Source organism: Emys orbicularis, chromosome 1 (genome assembly GCF_028017835.1).
Source record: "Emys orbicularis isolate rEmyOrb1 chromosome 1, rEmyOrb1.hap1, whole genome shotgun sequence".
Taxonomy (NCBI): domain Eukaryota; kingdom Metazoa; phylum Chordata; order Testudines; family Emydidae; genus Emys; species Emys orbicularis.
The window spans coordinates 310931382-310954045 of NC_088683.1; the positions used below are offsets into that span (position 1 = coordinate 310931382).

The following is a 22664-nucleotide window of genomic DNA, read 5'->3' on the forward strand; positions in this document are numbered from 1 at the left end:
CTCTAGCCTGCCCTTGCCTGAGCATATGCAGGGAACCCTTATGGAATGGAACTCCGTGCTACACAAGGGGTATGCTGTGCATTCCTGTGCACATCCCCAAATTGGAGGTGGATATTTACTGCATATTTAATTATAAAAAGCAGTGCAAAAGTGGACAATTCAGCTTTGCTATCAAAAAAAGCATTGCTACTTTTTGGTTACAATTTTTACTTATCTTCTCTCTCAGGCCTTGTTTACAGCAAAACCTATACCGGGATAGTTAAAGTGGTACAACCTCTAGTATGGACACAGTTATATCCATATAAAAATGCTTATACTGATACAGCTTATTCCCCTATGGGATGGGGAATAAGCTATACTTGTGCAAGGCACCTTTATACTGGCATACCTGTATTTACACTAGGTTTGTACCAGTATAACTATATCAATAAAAAAATCACATCCCTAATTGACATAGTTACAGCAGTGCAAAAATTGTATGCATTTCCTACTGTCCCTGGTTATTGATCTCTCTTTATAGATCTTCTCCTAAACTGGGATCTGATGGAAATATTTATCAATATGTTACCTCACTGATTTTTATGACATTTATTATATTTATTTGGAGTTCAAAGTATTCTCATTTTCTTTATGAAGTAAGGTCAAAATACATCCAATTATATTACGGCTTTTGTCAATTTTTCCTTTACAGGCATCTGATTCTTTACTGGTGCAGACACCAGCAGTGCTTCCTGGTCCAGGCCAACCTCCCAGACTACAGGGTAGACCAAGAGCAAAAGAAATTCAGCTGAGATGGGGTAATTGTTATTGTGACTATCGTCTAAGGCCAAGTCTATGCTAGGAGTGCTTTACCAATGTCGGTATATCAGTATAGTATGCCAGCCAAGTTCTCCAAGTGTGGATGCAGCTATATCAACAAAGCTGTGTTTTGTACTAGTATAGTAAAACCACCCCCCACGAGTAAAACAAGCTGTAGAGGTAAAAGTACAGCTTTGCCAGTATAGCTGCATCTACACTAATGACTTCTGTCAGCACAACTGTGTCAGTCAGAGATCACAACTTTTCACACCCCTGACTGACATAGCAAAGCTGGCAGAAGTCTATAGTGTAGATATAGCCTGAGAAATCAAAATGTGCTGATATATTTTTAAAACCATATAATCCTTTTCCCTGTTTTTTAGGACCACCTCAAGCAGATGGTGGATCACCTATTACCTGTTATGGTCTGGAAATGTCTTCTGTGGAAACAGTTGAACACAGAGAGGTTTACCAAGGCTCTGATGTTGAATGCACCGTAAGCAACCTTCTTCCTGGAAAGACGTACAGCTTTAGGCTGCGAGCAGCTAACAAAGCTGGGGTAAGGAGGCAGTCTGAAATCAAATGAGTTACATAGAGTGCAATCATTTTTATGCATGTTGTTGTTTTCAAAAATTTAGGTATAAGAATTTGCATGACAAAACTTAAATGTAGATTTAATTGGTTCAGATGATTTACAGCAGCACTGTAGTACCCAACAGTTAAAGACCAATTTGAATAAACCTGGGTTGTTTGGATGAAGGAAAGAGAAAACATCTAATTACTACTTAAATCTAAATGATAATGTTGATGATATAACGTTTATTCAAAGCACTGTACAAACTTTAATAAATTATCATAACACCCCTGTGAAGTAAGTAGGTAAATGATTTTATATACACCTCTACCCCGATATAACGCGACCCGATATAACACGAATTCGGATATAACGCGGTAAAGCAGTGCTCCAGGGGGGCAGGGCTGCGCGCTCCGGCGGATCAAAGCAAGTTCGATATAACGCGGTTTCACCTATAACGTGGTAAGATTTTTTTGGCTCCTGAGGACAGCGTTATATCAGGGTAGAGGTGTACTGTAGTTTTGCACATTGATTGTTGTGTGTGCATTCCACAGCTGAAGGCTTTCTGGAGCATAGCAACTAGCATTTTCTTACTTTTTTTCTGTGTTTTTTATCTATTAGTGTGTACTTCACAAAGTGTAAGAAAATGTTCTCTGGTTCCTTATATTTTGAACATTAACATTACATTAACTGCTTTAAAATCAACCATTGCTTTAAAATATTTGATTTTATTAAATAGCCAATACCCTAATTTAAAAGTAAAATGAGTGGGCATCTCAGTTCAGTTAAGTATCAGAGGGGTAGCTGTGTTAGTCTGGATCTGTAAAAAGCAACAAAGAGTCCTGTGGCACCTTATAAACTAACAGACGTATTGACCCACGAAACCTTATGCTCCAGTACGTCTGTTAGGCTTTGTCTTCACTACCCGCCGATCCGGCGGGTAGCAATCGGTCTATCGGGGATCGACTTACCGCGTCTAGTGAAGACGCGGTAAAATCGATCCCTGATCGCTCTGCCGTCGACTCCGGAAATCCACCTCGGCAGGAGGCGGCAGCGGAGGCGGCGGCAGCGCGGCAGCAGTCGACTTTCCCGCGTCCTCACCGCTAGGTAAGCCGACCTAAAATACGCAACTTCAGCTACGGTATTCACGTAGCTGAAGTTGCGTATCTTAGGTCGGACCCCCGCTGCAGTGTAGACCTAGCCTTAGTCTATAAGGTGCCACAGGACTCTTTGTTTCAGTTCAGTTAATGAACAGGAGTCACAGAAACCTTTATTACAGTTGTCACTAGTTGTCAATGTTGGCAGAGAAGCTGAATGCTGAATTACTTTCTAACATCCAGAGGAAGAATTATAGTTGTAGCCTATTATTTGGAGTCTTCTGTTTCATTTAGATTTAAATAAATACACAGTTGTACAATATTCTCTGTTACAGGTTAGCTGCCATATGTAACCTGGCAACTGTGACTTACAGAGTCATGTGCTCTTCTGAGTTACAGAGTGTAAATTGTCATGTTTATTCCCACTACATCTCCAACAGAGGAAGAATAATATAGTAGTTCTGAAGAATGCTCAACCATTGAAATGAACCCTGAAGTCATGACAAGTCATCTTGCAAATTACAGTCACACAATATTCGATGCTGACTGTCAAACACTAATAGTATATACAACTATTGTGGGCAAAACTTCTATTTAAAAACATGGTAGTAATTATGTCAACCTATTTTTAATAGTTTGGACCCTATTCAGAGAAATGTGAAATTACTACAGCCCCTGGACCACCGGATCAGTGCAAACCCCCTCAAGTGACATGTAGATCGGCAACATGTGCACAGGTGTATTGGGAGGTAGGAATATTTTGTTATGATGTGTATTTTAGGCTTATTTTATGTCTTACGGTTGTTACCTTTTACATTCTTTTGTCAATTTTAAAAAGCCTAAACTGTAGCTAAGACAACATTTTAAAAAAACCAAAACAGAAACAAGCTGCCTGCTTATGGGTTATCTTTACATTGAAACTTAAACATCAAATTTGAAAGTCCTCAAAGCATCATTTGCCATTTCCTTTATACAATATTTGTAGCTAAATGATCTACGCATATTCAAACTTCGACACACAATACCCTCTTGTTCCTTTGTTTTTATTATGGGTTTTTCCAGTAGTGCTACACTGTGAGTATGAATTTGATGCAGATTCTTTTTAATTTTTTTAAGACCATTTGTTTTTCCTTTGCAGAAAACCCAGATAGCCACACAATACAAATGATGGCTTTACACTCACCACTTTTCTAAGCTGATTTGTACTTTATATCATCACATCAGTAATAATGTAGCAAAGGGTCTATCTGTTAACCTCCCAGTTTTCAGGTGTGTGATTTTTAGTAAGCAAAATAAATCTCATCAAGACTAAATTTGAAAAAGATTGTCACTGCAGGGTGGGGAGGAACTCTTAACTTTTAAAAAAATTGCTTACTATGGGATGGGGATTTAGCATTGTAGACGAATGCAAAAAGGCTGAAGACTTTTCAGATGCATTTTTGCATCTATAAAATGTTCACTTTTAAAAATAAAATACTTTTGCACAAGCCCACATGTAAAGTTCATATTATGTAACATGGTCTCAGTGAGCATAAATAACAAACAAATTAAGTGTTGGATGGAATCCCACATTACAGGAGAAAGCTGGTAGAAACCTTTATATTTAGGCTGCCTAACACTTTTCATGAAAAAGAGTCTTGAAACTTTTTTTAAAAAGAATCTCTAATACTTTCATTGTTTGCAACAGGACTTTAAAATTCAGCAGGACGAAAGTCTTGGGGCCAGAGAATCACCATTCTCTTCTGTCATTTGCATTGTCAGCAAAATTTTGGCAGCATATCAAAATAATAACTGCATAAGAACATTGTAATCTAAGATGCCCACACTGCACTGGGAACAATGCAGCAGCAGCATGTTGCCCTGTGGACTCAGGGAGCAGGCATCCTCCTCCAGAGAGGGTACCCCCCGTCTCTGACAATCTTTGCTGGACCTAGGGCATGGCCCCAGTGGCTTATGTCCCCTCTGGGGGTACCACATGGGGAATGAGCTCCTCACATGTCATGGGAGAGGAGGGGAGGAAAGAGCCAGACTGACTATCCCTGAACCCAGCATGTGGCCTCTTTCCTACTTCCACGCCTCCAGGGATAATGGCCTTCTATTGCATCCTAGCATACTAAAGGAGTTGGCGGATGTGATTGCAGAGCCATTGGCCATTATCTTTCAAAACTCATGGCGATTGGGTGAAGTCCCGGATGACTGGAAAAAGGCTAATGTAGTGTCCATCTTTAAAAAAGGGAAGAAGGAGGATCCGGGGAACTACAGGCCAGTCAGCCTCCCCTCAGTCCCTGGAAAAATCATGGAGCGGGTCCTCAAGGAATCAATTTTGAAGCGCTTAGAGGAGAGGAAAGTTATCAGGAACAGTCAGCATGGATTCACCAAGGGCAAGTCATGCCTGACTAACCTAATTGCCTTTTATGATGAGATAACTGGATCTGTGGATGAGGGGAAAGCAGTGGATGTGTTATTCCTTGACTTTAGCAAAGCTTTTGACACGGTCTCCCACAGTATTCTTGCCAGCAAGTTAAAGAAATATGGGCTGGATGAATGGACTGTAAGGTGGATAGAAAGCTGGCTAGATCATCAGGCTCAACAGGTAGTGTCTAGTTGGCAGCCGGTATCAAGCGAAGTGCCCCAAAGGTCGGTCCTGGGGCCGGTTTTGTTCAATATCTTCATTAATGATCTGAGGATGGCGTGGATTGCACCCTCAGCAAGTTTGCAGATGACACTAAACTGGGAGGAGTGGTAGATACGCTGGAAGGTAGGGATAGGATACAGAGGGACCTCGACAAATTAGAGGATTGGGCCAAAAGAAATCTGATGAGGTTCAACAAGGACAAGTGCAGAGTCCCACACTTAGGACGGAAGAATCCCATGCACTGCTACAGACTAGGGACCGAGTGGCTAGGCAGCAGTTCTGCAGAAAAGGACATAGGGGTTACCGTGGACGAGAAGCTGGATATGAGTCAACAGTGTGCCCTTGTTCCCAGGAAGGCTAACGGCATTTTGGGCTGTATAAGTAGTGGCATTGCCAGCAGATCGAGAGACGTGATCATTCCCCTCTATTCGGCATTGGTGAGGCCTCATCTGGAGTACTGTATCCAGTTTTGGGCCCCACACTACAAGAAGGATGTGGAAAAATTGGAAAGAGTCCAACGGAGGGCAACAAAAATGATTAGGGGCCTGGAGCACATGACTTATGAGGAGAGGCTGAGGGAACTGGGATTGTTTAGTCTGCAGAAGAGAAGAATGAGGGGGGATTTGATAGCTGCTTTCAACTACCTGAAAGGGGGTTCCAAAGAGGATGGATCTAGACTGTTCTCAGTGGTAGCAGATGACAGAACAAGGAATAATGGTCTCAAGTTGCAGTGGGGGAGGTTTAGGTTGGATATTAGGAAAAACTTTTTCACTGGGAAAGTGGTGAAGCACTCAGATGGGTTACCTAGGGAGGTGGTGGAATCTCCTTCCTTAGAGGTTTTTAAGGTCAGGCTTGACAAAGCCCTGGCTAGGATGATTTAGTTGGGGATTGGTCCTGCTTTGAGCAGGGGGTTGGACTAGATGATCTCCTGAGGTCCCTTCCAACCTTGATATTCTATGATTCTGCTAACAGCTAATGTCATTAATTCTTCTTCGAGTGCTTGCTCATGTCAATTCCATTCTAGGTGTGCACGTCCTTGGGTGCGATCGTCAGAGATTTTTGCCTTAGCGGTATCCATAGAGTAGGCAGTGGTGCCCCCTTGAGTGCCGCACTCATGCGCCTGTATATCAGGCGCCGCTGGTCCTATGCCCTCTCAGTTTCTTCTTACCACTGTGAATGCCTCACAGGAGAACTCTGTTCTATCCCTGCTTCTGCCCAGTCTTCCTATATGATTTCAAACAAGTCATTTAAACCAACATTTTAATTGTGTGTTCCTCATTTACTGGTGCCCAACTTAAGATATCTGCAAACTGAGACACAGAAGTGCTGAGCGTTCACATATGCAACCAATGATATTGGGAGTTGTGGATGCTCAGCCCCTCTGGCAGTAAGGTAATTTGGTATGCAGGATTGTGCATAGCACTGGGAATCAGGAGGTTTTAATCCTGGCCCTGCCACTGAATCACTGTGTGGCCTCAGCCAAGCCTCTTTGCCTTGATTTCCCCATCTATAAAATGGGAAAAGTAATTCTGTCATCTTGTAGTTGAGATAAATTAATTAATGTCTGTGCAACACAGATACAATTATAAGTACCATGATCAAAAGTACCATGAGAAAAATAATTCTGTGTTGCTCATAGGCTTTGAACACTGTGGGGTAAGTAAGGCATGGAGCCACCAATTGAAAAATGAGAATAAAAATATTTGGACAGCTGCCTCATTCCTTGATTGTCCATTCTGTGTCCTGAATGAGGCAGGGGTCCTCTGGAAACAGTAGTATATAATTATATATTTAAATACTGTATCGTGATGCATACACACAAGGGAGCAGAATTAAAGTTTACATAGCCAACCTAGTTTCTGGTGCATCCTAACTTTCTAGTGTTTGACTTTGCAACCTAAATGTGTTTTAACAATTTTAATGTCATCTATAAATAGTCCAGAATATGCCACAATTTATTGTAAATTATAGAAGAGAAAGATTTCTGCCAATCATAGCTACAGGACATCAAACACTATTCTCTCAAATGTTGTTTATGTTCAATCACATTCCTTTTTCATATAGTCCACTTCTTAAACTAATGATTCTTTTTTTTAAAAACTGCCCTGGAGCAATGATTCATAATAGCATATCCTCAGTGAGAAACAGTATCTTAGACTGGTAAATCCTCCATGAAAGAAGAGAATAATTTTTATTTCATTATTTGTAATCTAGTTCTTTAAGAAAAATCACTTTGAAGTATATCCTCATTTAATAGATTTTATGATTATCACTTAGTGTCACTTCAGTATTTAAGCAACTGAAAAAGCAGTTACTGCTCCACATATAATACTCTGCCACCATGAACATTATCCATTAGTATTTTAATGTGCTCAAGACCAATAAAATAATGCAGTGTTTTGCTTGTACTGTAATAAACTGGAGATTGCTGAAGCTACCGTAGGGTGACTTTCCTGTGGAAATGCAGTTTCTACAGCTTTCTGGCCTACTTTTATGGCTTAAAATGCTACATTCATTATCTTACTGTTTTATAGAGAAAGTAGTCAAGATTTGGTGAGTTTGGTCTGATTTTTAGACAATGAATTTAAGTCCTAATTATTTCTGTTAACTTTAAAGGTCCCAGTAAATAATGGAGCTGACATCACAGAATACCGTTTGGAGTGGGGCAGTGTGGAAGGATGCATGCAGATCTGTTACTGTGGGACTGGACTCAATTATGAAATGAAAGGACTTTTACCTGCAACTATATATTACTGCAGGGTTCAGGTAAAGAGGAAGACTTACTGTTGGTATCCTGCTATTCACAGATCTCAGTGTTTCCATGAATATTTATTTTACTTTCTCAGGGAAGGAGAACATCAAAGTGAAACGGAGAAAAACGGTCCTTCTCTCCAGATGATGTCATGGTATCCTCTCGCACTGAGAATACCTCTCTGGGGAAGGGAATCCCAGTTATTAGGAAGAGACAAGTAATAGTAATGGGGGATTCGATCATTAGAAATATAGATATGGGTTTGTGATGGTGAATTGCCTGCCAGGTGTGAATGTTGCAGATCTCTCAAGACATCTAGACAGATTTATGTGCAGTGCTGAGGAGAGCCAGTGGTCGTGGTACATGTAGGTACCAATGACATAGGGAAAGGTAGCAAAGAGGTCCTGGTGCCGACGGCCCAGGAGACGGCACCGTTGACTTCAGCCCCACAGGGGGAGCTGTTGAGTCTGGTACCTCTGGTCTCTCCTGATCAAGAATGCCGGGTGGAGGTCATAGAACTTCCATCCAACCGGGATACCTTTGAGGCCGCTTGGAACTTAATTACCATGACAGCTCCTTGGTCCCTAGCCAGTCGGGATAAGGCCCCCGGTGCCGCAGCGCGGGGTATCTTCTAGAGGAAAGCCGTTGATGATGAGGAAATCACCATCCCCCGGGCTTCACTCCCCATGCCACCACTCCCCATGACGGTCCCCGTCTCAGTCTTCGAGGCACCGGTCACCGCCGACAACACGGCACCTGTCCCCTGCACCGGACGGACGACATCGCTCTCAGTTGCAGTGCTGCTCTACATTCCAGCACCGCTTTCCATCCTGGCACCGCTCATCACGGCACCATTCCCCATCTCCCCATCGCAACACCGCTCCCCAGCACCGTACTCACGGCATCAATCCCCGGCACCGCTCCGCTCGGCACCGCTGTGGCCTTCGCACTCCAGGTCCACATCGTCGGAGGCAGAGTCCCACTATTCGCGGCACAGCTGGCGCAGGTTGGGCCGTCACAAGCAGGACATGAGTGCAGTGCCATAGCAGGTACAGTGGCAGGGGCCCACCAGACCCAGGGCACTCATTCCAGGGGCCCTCACTCAATGGTATCGGAACCGCGAATGCCCCCGGCAGCCGCGGGTTATCTCACCCCTCGAGGCTCCGAGACTACATCGGTGCGGGCTGCACAGCCACCTCCCAATCCCGTGCCCACCACCAGCACCGAACCTGCAGTCATTGCAGAGGAGCCTGTCACCAAACAGGACATCTCCAGGGCTCCAGATGGCCAGGAGGGCCCTTTGTCCCCCTGGCATCGTCTTCGTCCTCCCTGGAAAAAGCAGTAGTGGGGTCTTCCTCCTCTGGGCCGCCCCCAATCGACAGTCAGGCACACCGGGACCTGCTGTGCAGAGTGGCTCACAACATGGGGCTGCAAGCCAAGGAGGTTGTTGAGCCAGAGGACTTGATGGTGGACATCCTGGCTCTGGAGGGCCCATCGAGGGTGGCTTTGCCCCTCATTAAAATGATTCAGGCTAACACCAAAACCCTGCCTCCATTCCCCCGACTGCAAAGGGAGTGGAAAGAAAGTACTTTACTTTCTTTACCACAGTATTCTTGCCGCCAAGTTAAAGAAGTATGGGCTGGATGAATGGACTGTAAGGTGGATAGAAAGCTGGCTAGATCGTCGGGCTCAACAGGTAGTGATCAATGTCTCCATGTCTAGTTGGCAGCCGGTTTCAAGCGGAGTGCCCCAAGGGTCGGTCTTGGGGCCAGTTTTGTTTAATATCTTTATTAATGATCTGGAGGATGGTGTGGACTGCACTCTCAGCAAGTTTGCACATGACACTAAGCTGGGAGGCGTGGTAGATACACTGGAGGGTAGGGATCGGATACAGAGGGACCTAGACAAGTTAGAGGATTGGGCCAAAAAAAACCTGATGAGGTTCAACAAGGACAAGTGCAGAGTCCCGCACTTAGGACGGAAGAATCCTATGTACTGCTACAGACTAGGGACCAAATGGCTAGGTTGCAGTTCTGCAGAAAAGGACCTGGGGTCACAGTGGACGAGAAGCTGGATATGAGTCAACAGTGTGCTCTTGTTGCCAAGAAGGCTAACGGCATTTTGGGCTGTATAAGTAGGGGCATTGCCAGCAGATCGAGGAACATGATCGTTCCCCTTTATTCGACATTGGTGAGGCCTCATCTGGAGTACTGTGTCCAGTTTTGGGCCCCACACTATAAGAAGGATGTGGAAATATTGGAAAGAGTCCAGCGGAGGGCAACAAAAATGATTAGGGGTCTGGAGCACATGACTTATGAGGAGAGGCTGAGGGAACTGGGATTGTTTAGTCTCCAGAAGAGAAGAATGAGGGGGGATTTGATAGCTGCTTTCAACTACCTGAAGGGGGGTTCCAAAGAGGATGGAGCTCGGCTGTTCTCAGTGGTGGCAGATGACAGAACAAGGAGCAGTGGTCTCAAGTTGCAGTGGGGGAGGTCTAGGTTGGATATTAGGAAACACTATTTCACTAGGAGGGTGGTGAAGCACTGGAATGCGTTACCTAGGGAGGTGGTGGAATCTCCTTCCTTAGAGGTTTTTAAGGCCCGGCTTGACAAAGCCCTGGCTGGGATGATTTAGTTGGGAATTGGTCCTGCTTTGAGCAGGGGGTTGGACTAGATGACCTCCTGAGGTCCCTTCCAACCCTGATATTCTATGATTCTACTTCGTCCCCTCTAAGGGGTACGAGTACTTGTATACATACCCGCAGCCCTGCTCGTTGATGGTGGCCGCGGTAAACGAGCATGGAAGGCAGGGGCAGCTGGGTCCAAACCCAAAGTCTAAGGACTCTAAAAAGCTGGACCTATTCGGCCAGAAGGTCTACTGGACTAGGGGGCTCCAGCTCAGGATTGCCAACCAGCAGGCAATCCTGAGTAGGTACAACTTTAACTCCTGGAGCTCCATGTTAAAGTTCAAGGAGTTACTACCCAGGGAGTCCATGGAAGAGTTTGGGGCCATAGTGAACGAGGGCAAGGCAGCGGCATGGACCTTGTTGCAAGCCTCACTGGATGCTGCAGACATGAGGAGAAGCTCATGGTGTCTGGGCTTCCCCCGGAAGTGCAACAAACTCTGCAGGACTTGCCATTTGATGGCATGGGCCTGTTTGTGGACCAAACAGACTCCAGGCTTCACAGCCTAAAAGATTCTCAGGCAATGATGAAATCGCTGGGCATGCATACACCAGCCACCCAGCGCAAACATTTTAAGCCCCAACCCCAGCAGCGTTTCTACCCTCCCCAGCCTAGGCAGGACTTCTCAAGGAAGCGTGGCAAGAATGGCAGACGCAAGCTTTCCCAGCCCCCGCCAAGCCTAGGCCAAGGCCAGGCGCAGTCTTCATCAGGTGCTAAACAGGCCTTATGAAGGTGCGCCCAAGGACAGCACACCAGTCAATGGATCAGATCCTCATCCCTTTTTCCTGAACCGTCTGTCCCACTTTTACCGTGCTTGGTCACAAATAACATCAGACTGCTGGGTCCTTCGTATGGTAAAAGTGGGATATTCTCTCCAGTTCTGCTCTTCCCCTCCCTCCCAGACCCATCCTCAACCTGCGAGGCCTCAACAGCTTCATGAAAAAGCTGAAGTTTCGCGTGGTCTCCCTAAGTTCGATCATCACCTCTCTGGATCCAGGAGACTGGTACGCTGCCCTCGACCTCAAGGATGCATACTTCCACATCTCAATACATCCTGCTCACAGACATTTCCTCATGTTTGTGGTCTACAACAACCGTTACCAATTCATGGTCCTCCCTTTCGGCCTATCCACAGCCCCACGAGTCTTCACCAAGTGCATGTCGGTCATGGCCGTTTTCCGGCATCAGAGGCAAGTGCAGATATATCCATACCTCAACGACTGGCTGCTCAGTGGACATTTCAGGGATCAAGTGGAGGCTCAGGTCCACTTTGTGAGATCCACCTTCGACAGGTTGGTTTTCCTCCTCAGCGAACACAAATCGACCCTATCACCGACTCAAAGAATAGAGTTTATCGGCTCAGTGTTGGACTCGGGCCGGGCCACGGCGTCACTGCCAGAGGCCCGTTTCCAAGCAATGACGGACATCATTCAAAGCCTCAGACGGCACCCTGTGACCACAGCAAGGGGTTGCTTAAGGCTCCTCGGCCACATGGCAGCATGTACTTACATGGTACAGCACGCCAGGCTGAGGCTCAGGCCTCTACAAGCTTGGTTAGCATCGGCCTACCGTCCAGGGCGAAACTGCCTAGACACAGTGGTCACTCTTCTGGTGCAGGTCCTCGAGTCCCTCTGCTGGTAGCTCAACCTGCAGGAAGTGTACGAGGGAATCCCCTTCGACAGACCCCAGCCCTCTCTGTCTCTAGTAACAGTTGCATCAGCGCTGGGATGGGGCGCTCACCTGGGAGAACTACAGACGCAAGGCCTCTGGTTGCAGGATGAGCTCTTGCTCCACATCAACATCAAGGAGTTGAGGGTAGTCCGACGAGCATGCCAAACCTTCCAAGTCCAATTGCAAGGGAAGTGTGTGGGAGTCATGACAGACAACACAACTGCGATGTTCTATACAAACAAGGAGGGAGGGACTCGTTCTTCTCCCCTATGTCGGGAAGGCCCTCAAGCTGTGGGTCTTCTGCATAGCCCACTCTATTCACCTGGAAGCGTCTTACCTCCCAGGGTCCCAGAATGAGTTGGTGGACTACCTCAGCAGATCCTTCCACAACCATGACTGGTCCATCCGCCTGGATGTAATACACAGCGTTTTCCAAAGGTGGGGAATTTCCCAGATCGACCTGTTTGCCACACGGGGCAACAGAAAGTGCCTGTGATTCTGTTCCTTCCAGAATCACAGTCCGGGCTCACTTGCGGACGCATTTCTCCTCCCCTGGATGGACCATCTGCGTTCCCACTCATCCACAAGGTTCTGCTCAAGATCCACTGAGACAAGGCAGCGGTCATACTGGTGGCAATGACTTGGCCTCATCAGCACTGGTACACCACGCTCCTGGAGCTGTCGGTGGACATCCCAATTGCACTGCCCCTGGTCCCGGACCTGATCACCCAATACTATGGTCGCCTTCAGCACCCAGACCTCCAGTCCCTTCACCTCATGGCTTGGAAGCTCCATGGCTAACCCCATGGAGCTCAGGTGCTCAGAGCCTGTTAGGGAGATCTTACTTGGTAGCAGGAAACCCTCCAGCAGGGCCACCTACCTGGCCAAGTGGAAAAGGTTTGCAATCTGGTGCTCTCAGAGCCACGTACCTCCGATGCAGGTGCACATACCGCTTATCCTGGACTATCTACTGCACTTGAAATAGCAAGGCCTGGTGGCACCATCCATCAAGGTACACCTAGCAGCCATCTTGGCCGCCCACCCGGGAGTGACTGGGTGTTCTGTCTTCGCCAATCCCATGGTTGGCCATTTCCTAAAGGGGCTGGACAGACTGTACCCATGGGTTAGACAGCCGATCCTGGCATGGGACCTGAAGCTGGTCCTGTCCAGACTAACGGGGCCACCATTTGTACCCCTGGTGACTTGCTCGCTCCTCTACCTGTCACTGAAGGTGGCCTTCCTAGTCACCATTACTTTGGTAAGGAGGGTATAGGAGCTACAAGTCCTCACCTCCGACCCTCCTTACATGGTTTTCTATAAGGACAAGGTGCAGCTCAGGCCTCACCCGGCCTTTCTCCCAAAGGTTGTGTCCTAATTCCACTCCAACCAGGACATTTTTCTACCTGTTTTTTACCCTAAGCTTCACACAGATAGCCAAGAACAAAGGTTTCACTCTCTGGACATTAGGTGAGCGCTGGCCTTTTACATTGAACGCACAAAGCTGTTTCGTAAGTTGAACCAGCTGTTCGTGGCAGTGGCAGACCGGATGAAAGGACTCCTGGTCTCATCGCAGAGGATCTCATCATGGATCATGTCCTGTATCCAGGCATGCTATGAGTTAGCTAAAATTCCAGCCTCTGCACTAACAACACATTCCACAAGAGTGTGGACCTCCTCGGTGGCGTTCCTGGCCCAGGTTCCAATCCAGGAGATCTGCAGGGCAGCGACATGGTCCTCGGTTCACACTTTCACCTCTCATTGCTCAATTACCTAGCATGCCAGAGACGATACAGCATTCAGCAGAGCGGTGCTCCAGTCAGCAATTCCATAACTCCGACCCCACCTCCTAGGGAAGGCTTGGGAATCACCTAATTGAAATCGATATGAGCAAGCACTCGAAGAAGAAGAAATGGGTACTCACCTTCTCATAACTGTTGTTCTTCGAGATGTGTTGCTCATATCCATTCCAAACCCACCCGCCTTCCCCTCTGTCAGAGTACTGGCAAGAAGCAACTGAGGAGGAGCCGGGTCGGCAGGGTCCTATATTCACCGCCATGGAGGTGCCACTCCAGGGGGCTCCACAGCCAACCCAACGGGTGTTGCTAGTGGAAAAACCTTCCAACGACTGTGCACGTGGAATCGATATGAGCAACACATCTCGAAGAACAACAGTTATGAGAAGGTGAGTAACCATTTTTCTCAATGCGTGGATGAGACAATAGTGTAGAGAGAGAGGTTGCGATTTATTAAGAACTGGGGAACCTTTTGGGAAATGAGGAGCCTATACAGGAAGGATGGGCTCCACCTAAACCAAAACAGAACCAGATTCCTAGCATGTAAAATTTAAGGTGGTAGAGGAGTTTTTAAACTAAGGTCTGGGGGGAAAGCTATCAGGTGCGGAGGAGCACATGGTTTGGACAGAGACATCCCTTAGGGAAAGATCCATTAATGGGAATTCTCTATATCCTAGTATGGAAGATAGGATAGAAGTTAATAAAGTACAGGTAGGAGATGACGAGAAACAGTCAAATGAAAGAGTCCCATTCAATTACATCACATAATGGCAGACAGCTAAAAAGTGACAAATTGTATAAGTGCTTGTATACAGATGTTAGAAGTCTAAATACTAAGATGGTGAACTTTGCGCCTCATATTAAATGAGGATATTGATATAATAGGCATCACAGAAACTTGGTAGAATGATGATAAGCAATGGGACATGGTAATATCGGGGGACAAAATATATAGGAATGACAGAGTAGGTTGTGCTGGTGGGAGAGTGGCACTGTATGTGAAAGAAAGAATAGAGTCAAATATTATAAAAATCTTAAATGAATCAAACTGTGCCATAAAATCTCTATGAATAGAAATTCCATGCTTGAATAATAAGAATAAAGCAGTAGGGATCTACCACCAACCACCCGACTAGGAAATGCTCCAGGAGATTAGAGAAGCAATACAAATAGAAAACTAAATAATAATGGGGGATTTTAGCTATTCCTATATTGACTGGGTACATGTCATCTCAGGATGGGATGCATAGATAAAGTTTCTTGACTCCATAAATGACTGCTAGCTAGTCCTAGAACCCACAATAAGAGAGGCAATTCTTGATTTGTCCTAAATGGAGCACAGGATCTGGTCCAAGAGAAAAATATATAGCTGAACTGCTTGATAATAGCAACCATAATATAATGAAATTTAACATCCTTGGGCGGGAGGGGAACACCAAAGAAGCCCGCCACAGTAGCATTTAACTTCAGAAAGGGCAACTACACAAAAATGAAGATGCTAGTTAAATGGAAATTAAAAGGTACAGTCACAAAACTCAAATGCCTGCAAGCTGCATGGAAACTTTTTAAAAACACCATAATAGAGGTTCAAATTAAATGTGTACCCCAAATTAAAAAACACAATAAGAGGACCAAAAAGTGCCACAACAAACAATAAAGTAAAAGAAGTGGTTAAAGGCAAAAAGGCTTCCTTTAAAAATTGGAAGTTAAATCCTACTTAGGAAAATAGAAAGGAGCATGAATTCTGGCAAGTCAAGTGTAAAAGTATAATTAGGCAGGCCAAAAAGAATTTGAAGAGCAACTAGCCAACAACTCAGAAACTAACAGCAAAGAGTTTTTTAAGTACATCAGAAGCAGGAAGCCTGCCAAACAATCAATGGGGCCACTGGACAAAGGACGTGCTAAAGGAACACTTAAGGAAGATAAGGTCATTGCGGAGAAGTGAAATGAATTCTTTGTATTGGTCTTCACTGCAGAGGATGTGAGGGAGACTCCCACACCTGAGCCATTCTTTTTAGGTGACAGATCTGAGGAACTATTCCAGATTGAGGTGTCAATAGAGGAGATTTTGGAACAAATTGATAAATTAAACAATAGTATGCCACCTAACCAGATGGGATTCACCCACGAGTTCTGAAGGAACTCAAATATGAAATTGCAGAACTACTGACTGTGGTATGAAACCTATCATTTAAATCAGCTTCTGTACCAGATGACTGGAAAATAGCTAATGTGACACCAATTTTTTAAAAAAGGCTTAAGAGGCGATCCTGGCAATTATAGACTGGTAAGCCTAACTTCAGTACCAGGCAAATTGGTTGAAACTATAGTGAAGAACAGAATTATCAGACACATAGATGAACACTATTTGTTGGGGAAAAGTCAGCATGGCTTTTGTAAAGGGAAATTGTGCCTCACCAATCTATTAGAATTCTTTGAGGGGATCAACAAACATGTGGACAAGGGTGATCCAGTGGATATAGTGGACTTGGACTTTCAGAAAGCTTTTGACAAGATCCCTCACAGAGGGCTATTAAGCAAAGTAAGCAGTCATGGAATAAAAGGGACCTCCTCTCATGGATAAGTAACTTGTTAAAAGATAGGAAACGATGGGTAGAAATAAATGGTCAATTTTCACAATGGATAGGGATAAATAGTGGTGTCCCCCAGGGATCTGTACTGGGATCAGTGCTGGTCAACATATTCATACATGATCTGTAAAAAGGGGTTAACAGTGAGGTGGCAAATTTGCAGACGATGCAAAATTACTCAAGATAGTTAAGTTCAAATCAGACTGCAAAGAGTTATAAAGCGATCTCACAAAACTGGGGGACGGAGTGAGCAACAAAATGGCACATGAAATTCTATGTTGACAAATGCAAAATAATGCACATTGGAAAACATAATCCCAGCTATACATACAATATGATAGAGTCTAAGGCTTGGTCTACACTCACCCCCCAAATCGAACTAAGCTACGCAACTTCAGCTACGTGAATAACGTAGCTGAAGTTCGAAGTACCTTAGTTCGATCTTACCTCGGTCCACACGCGGCAGGCAGGCTCCCCCGTCGACTCCGCGGTACTCCTCTCGTCTAGCTGGAGTACCGCAGTCGACGGCGAGCACTTCCTGGTTCGACTTATCGTGTCCAGACAAGACGCGATAAGTCGAACCCAGAACTTCGATTGCCAGCCGCCGAACTAGCGGCTGGGTGTAGACATACCCTAAATTAGCTCTTACCAGTCAAGAAAGAGATCTTAGAATCATTGTGGATAGTTCTCTGAAAACATCCACTCAGTGTGCAGTGGTAGTCAAAAAAGCCAATAGAATATTAGGAACCATTAGGAAAGGGATAGATAATAAGACAGAAAATATCATAATGCCACTGTATGAATCCATGGTACGCCCAGTCCTTGAATACTGCATGCAGTTCTGGTCGCCCCATCTCAAAAAAGATATATTAGAATTCAAAAAGGTACAGAGAAGGACAACAAAAATGATTAAGGATAGGGAACAGTATGAGGAGAGATTAAAAAGACTACGACTTTTCAGGTTGGAAAAGAGATGACTAAGAGGTGATATGATAGAGGTCTATAAAATAGTGACTGGTGTGGAGAAAGTGAATAAGGAAATATTATTTACTCCTTCACACAAGAAACCAGGGGTCACCCAGTGAAATTAATAGACAGCAGGTTTAAAACGGACATAAGGAAGTACTTCTTCACACAGCACATAGTCGATCTGTGGAACTCCTTGCCCGGGGACTTTGTGAAAGCCAAAACTGTAACAGGGTTAAAAGAGAATTAGATAAATTCTTTGAGGATACATCCATCAATGGCTATTAGCCAAGACGGTCAGGGATGCAATCTCATGGTCTGAGTGTCCCTAGCCTCTGATTGCCAAAAGCTGGGAATGGACAACGGGATGGATCACTTGATGATTACCTATTCTGTTTATTCCTTCTGAAGCACCTGGCATTGGCTACTGTGGGAAGACAGTATATTGAGTTGATGGACCATAGATCTGACCCACTATCACCATTCTTATGTTACTTTGCATTTGCAGGCCGTGAATGTTGCAGGCGCAGGACCTTTCAGTGAAGTAGTTGTATGCATGACACCAGCCTCTGTACCTGCAGTTGTGACCTGTCTTCAGGGAAGAAGTGAAGATGAAGTGGAGAGTCCACACTATTCACCTTCCACATGCCTTGCCATAAGCTGGGAAAAGCCCTGTGACCATGGTTCTGAAATCCTTGGCTACAGCATAGACTATGGAGAAAAGCAGCCTGTAACTGTTGGGAAGGTTTCAAGCTATTTCATAGACAATTTGCAGCCAGACACAACATACAGGTATGCTGTGCAAAGTGGTGTGGCTTCCTTAGCATTTTACATAGAAGGAAAATAATCTATTGTCTTTGTTCCCACATTGCTTCAAATCACTACCACCCTATCAAAGTATGGCTCTCTGAGCTCTGGTCAAGTGTAGCAATGGTCAGAAAAGAGACTATGTAATGAACTCAACAGATCTGGTCACTATGGGCATTTAGTTGTATCTACCAAGTTTTTGCTCCTGTTAGCATGGCAGAACCAATACAGTTCTGGAAAAAGAGAACCTAATTCCATTCATGCATCAGCTTCATATTGGTTAACAAAGTTCTGATTGTAAATTCAAATTCAGTGAGACTTTGTTGTCATGAAACAAGCTATACGGGTGTTGCCAAAGTATTGAAAAAAGACAGACTCCTAAGGTATCTGTCAAATTAGGTAAGATCTGTTGATCTGCTGTGTCCATTTGTCATTATTTTCCATTTCTGATCCAGTGCCTGCTTGTTACAAAGTGTGATGCAATTTCTGCAGAACCTTTATTACTGGTGGTGATACATCTAGGCACAAAGAGCATAACTTTGAGATTCCTGGTGGTGTCTGCAAAAGTGATGGTTACAGAAAACAACCTTTTCCTTGTAAATCGGTTAAATTTAATATGGCAGTTATTAAAAGACAATAAACACAGAATTCCACTGTGCCACTTTAGTCATTTTTACAGTTGAATAGCATTCTATGCTCATGTTAGAAACACAGATCCTCTGCATTAAAATATATTGGGTGAAATCTTGACTCCATTGAAGTCAATGGCAAAGCTCACATTGACTTCATTGGGGCCAGGGTTTCACCCCATGTGTATGATGTTCATTATAGACTGCCAGGGTAACCCTTAATATTTTTTTAGAAATAAAATACTTTTGTGTTATTATTACTTTTAAAACTGTTATATTAGTAATTGAAGAACTACTGCCTGCCACATTATGAGAAATTGTAAAATATATATATTACCGAAGAACTGGAAATTGACATTGCAAAGATATTTTTGCACTTAGACACACAAAAGTACTTTTATATCACAGATTTGATAAACCCTGCCAGCTTCTTGTGAAAATAAACAAAACTCAAATATGTGGTCGCCAGTGCTACAGTGTGCTAATAAATTAACATACTCAAAATTAAACAGTTCTATAGTGATAGATATATAAGGAATGAAATCTGTGCAGACAAAGGGACCCCAGCATTTTGCAGTTGTGACCTTAATTTTTGCAATTGCTCAAACATTGATTTTTTTCAAAACACACAGACATTAATGTATGATATTTTAATGGAAAACAAGGTGCCTTAGAGTCATGGAGTGTTGGTCTAATCAAGGTACCTTTGAAATCCATAAAGCCTGCAGCTGTGTCCCCCAATTTCTATGCTCTTTAAATCTCAGGGCTATTTTCTGTTTTTGTTTTGTAAAAATAAGGTTCTAATCTTCTTTGTTGAGTCACAGACCTTCAAACTGTAAACCTGTTCCTGAGATTGAAAGTTTGCAACATTGACTTCCTGAAAATCACAGATTATTCCTAGTCCCTACCACAATCACAATGGCCTGCAAAGTTCACAGCTGCTAGTCCTCTGATTTATTGTTTTCTTTCCCTCTTTTCTTGTGGACCCCTTGATAATTCATTGTTGGGAGTGACCAACTGTGCCGCTACCAGTGATACCAGCACCACTGCAACATCCCTGCAAGAGAAAAAAATGGTGGCAGCCCAAATATTCCCTTCCATTTTTAATGAATTAGTTCAGTTCTAGGAGGCTCTCAGAACTTCTCTTTGGCCACCCCAACTCTCTTAAGGCTGGTCCCAACATGGATGTTTATTATCAGAGAAAGCTGACTGTTGATCTGTTGCTTATTACTTCATTTATTGGTATAATGAAAATATGCAGTAATTGGAAGGGATTCAGAAGATCATGGCTTTCTATTAATATAATTCCTATAAATATAAGTTCTTGTGCTGAACTAGGATCACTTGATGTCCCAGGACCCAAACATTAGAACTTTTATTGCCTGTCGTTATATGATGACCCTTATGTTAATAGTCTTTACTTTTAATAGAATAGATTGTTTTAAAGTATTGCAAGATGAATGCACATTCATTAATATTTATGACTAAATCCAACAGCTCTTAGTGGTAAGGGACATGTATATCATAAAAAGTAGTATCTGTACAATGACCTTATTATTCTCTACTGTAACACTCTTGAATATGAGTGCTGGAATTAATCAGTTACCCTTTTAAATCTGTATTCATGTTTACATGGATAATTTTTTTCTTTTTAATTATTAGAATACGAATTCAAGCCCTAAATAGTCTTGGAGCAGGTCCTTTCAGCCACACAATAAAACTGAAAACAAAGCCACTCCCTCCTGATCCGCCTCGCCTGGAATGTGCTGTATACAGTTCTCAGACTCTCAAGCTAAAATGGGGAGAGGGAACTTCAAAAGCATTAACTGACTCCATTCAGTATCACCTTCAAATGGAAGATAAAAATGGAAGGTTAGCACTAATATCACTTCCTTTTGTATGTGCTCTGCATTATACATGGTGTTGTTTAATGGATTAAGGACGTATCAGAAAGACATAACGGAAGAAGACACCATACCTTTGGTTTAATTTAAAATGAATTTAAGACGTTGTCTATCTTGGGAAGAAAATGGGAGACTCTGATGTTCAGCATTAGAGGGTGCAAGAAATTAAAACTGAACAGTTTTCATAGTGAAGGTTCAACATGAGGAGCTTAATGTGGAGATGAGATGGCTTGTGCCACCATGCTCTTCTGTTTTCTATGGTTTTGTTAAGTATTTATGTTGATTAAGTTTGATCTAATTCTTTTAACTTGATGTGCCTCTTGGGGGATGAGAGGTGAGTTCTCACCTTGTTGCTGCTTTCTTTATAGGGTGAGGAGCTTAAGGATTTAAATTCATTAATTTTTTACTTGCACCACCTTTCCCTAGATAGCAAAACACACAATACCACCGCACCACATACACTACCCTAGTATGAGCATATGATAGCTTGAGAACTGGACAAAAGTAGGACAGGGTAGATTATGGAACCTGCCCTGACATAGGGAGAAACAGAAATGGAGATCCACATAGCACGGAATTCACCATCGCCCCAAAAAGTAATTCATGCCTGCACCCCAACTCAGAAATGAACAGGAGTAGAATATGGTAACAAAACCTCTCCACTCTCTCTGAGACAAAACCTGTGCTATGTATTAGAACCCCCAAGACTGAAAAGCAAACAGATGGGCCAGTGAAACTAACCTGCTCCGGCATCATGACACAAGAGAGTGTGGCCAATCTAGAAAAACCCATCAGAGTGGGGCAACGTATGTTGCAACTGTGACAGATCCCTCCCACACAGATGTGACATTAGCGCCATAGCACATCTTCCCCACAAAAATGTGGAAGAGCAATGGGAACCACAGAGACTGGACCGTTTCTTGGAGCTAGTGAGGAGTATTGCTGAGGTGCAGGTAGCTAAAATCCAGGCCCACTCACTTTTGATGATAGGGGAGCAATGATAATGAAAGCACCACATACTAAACTAATCCAGAGCTCTCCCCCTTTCCCTCTCCAAGACGAAATAAGACTAGCAGCAGTTACTGCTTATTGAAAAGTGAGCTCATTGTTCTGTATTACTGAAAGATCATAAATTAACTTGGAAATCAGTATTTGTGAGCTTCTCATTAAATTCCAGGAATTAAAAAAAAAGATGAGTGAATTTAAAACAAAAATAGAAATCATGCAGACTACTTTGGAATCTATTTAGTCTGTTTACATAATCACTATATCTACTTTCAGATTTATATCCTTATACAGAGGACCATGTCATACATACAAAGTACAAAGACTCATTGAGTCAACATCCTACAAATTTTGTATTCAGGCTTGTAATGAAGCTGGTGAAGGTCCACTTTCTCAAGAGTACATTTTCACGACTCCCAAATCTGTTCCAGCTGCCTTGAAAGGTAACCATTGTATTTTCACTTGTCATTTACCTGTAATGTCATTTTTCTCCCTACTTAATAAATCAGTACTACTAGTCCTATTCAGTTTAAACAAGCTTGCAGTTAAGGGGCAGTGCTGAGTAGTTTAAGTCCCAAATCCATGTTAAGGGTTTTGTTTGTTTGTTTTTTAATTAAAAATCAACTGAATAGAAAGGACTTTGTGATCATATTTTATTCAATTAATTATTTTTGATGGGGTTTAAACAATTCCTCTTTAAAGTGCTCTAAACAAACACGATACATTGTGGCATCCAGAGACTCCATAATGGGTGCATT

General features: G+C 43.7%; 1 protein-coding gene across 1 annotated transcript in view; it reads left to right on the forward strand.

The window, feature by feature from the left end:
• FNDC3A (fibronectin type III domain containing 3A) overlaps window positions 1–22664 on the forward strand; it is a 200191-nt gene that overhangs the window by 170778 nt on the left and 6749 nt on the right. Inside the window, exons 19-25 of the mRNA XM_065417117.1 lie at window positions 692–797; window positions 1182–1357; window positions 3105–3218; window positions 7721–7870; window positions 18070–18353; window positions 20660–20869; window positions 22183–22349. Of these exons, the coding sequence (XP_065273189.1) occupies window positions 692–797; window positions 1182–1357; window positions 3105–3218; window positions 7721–7870; window positions 18070–18353; window positions 20660–20869; window positions 22183–22349 (1207 nt within the window). The remainder of the gene's footprint in view (window positions 1–691; window positions 798–1181; window positions 1358–3104; window positions 3219–7720; window positions 7871–18069; window positions 18354–20659; window positions 20870–22182; window positions 22350–22664) is intronic.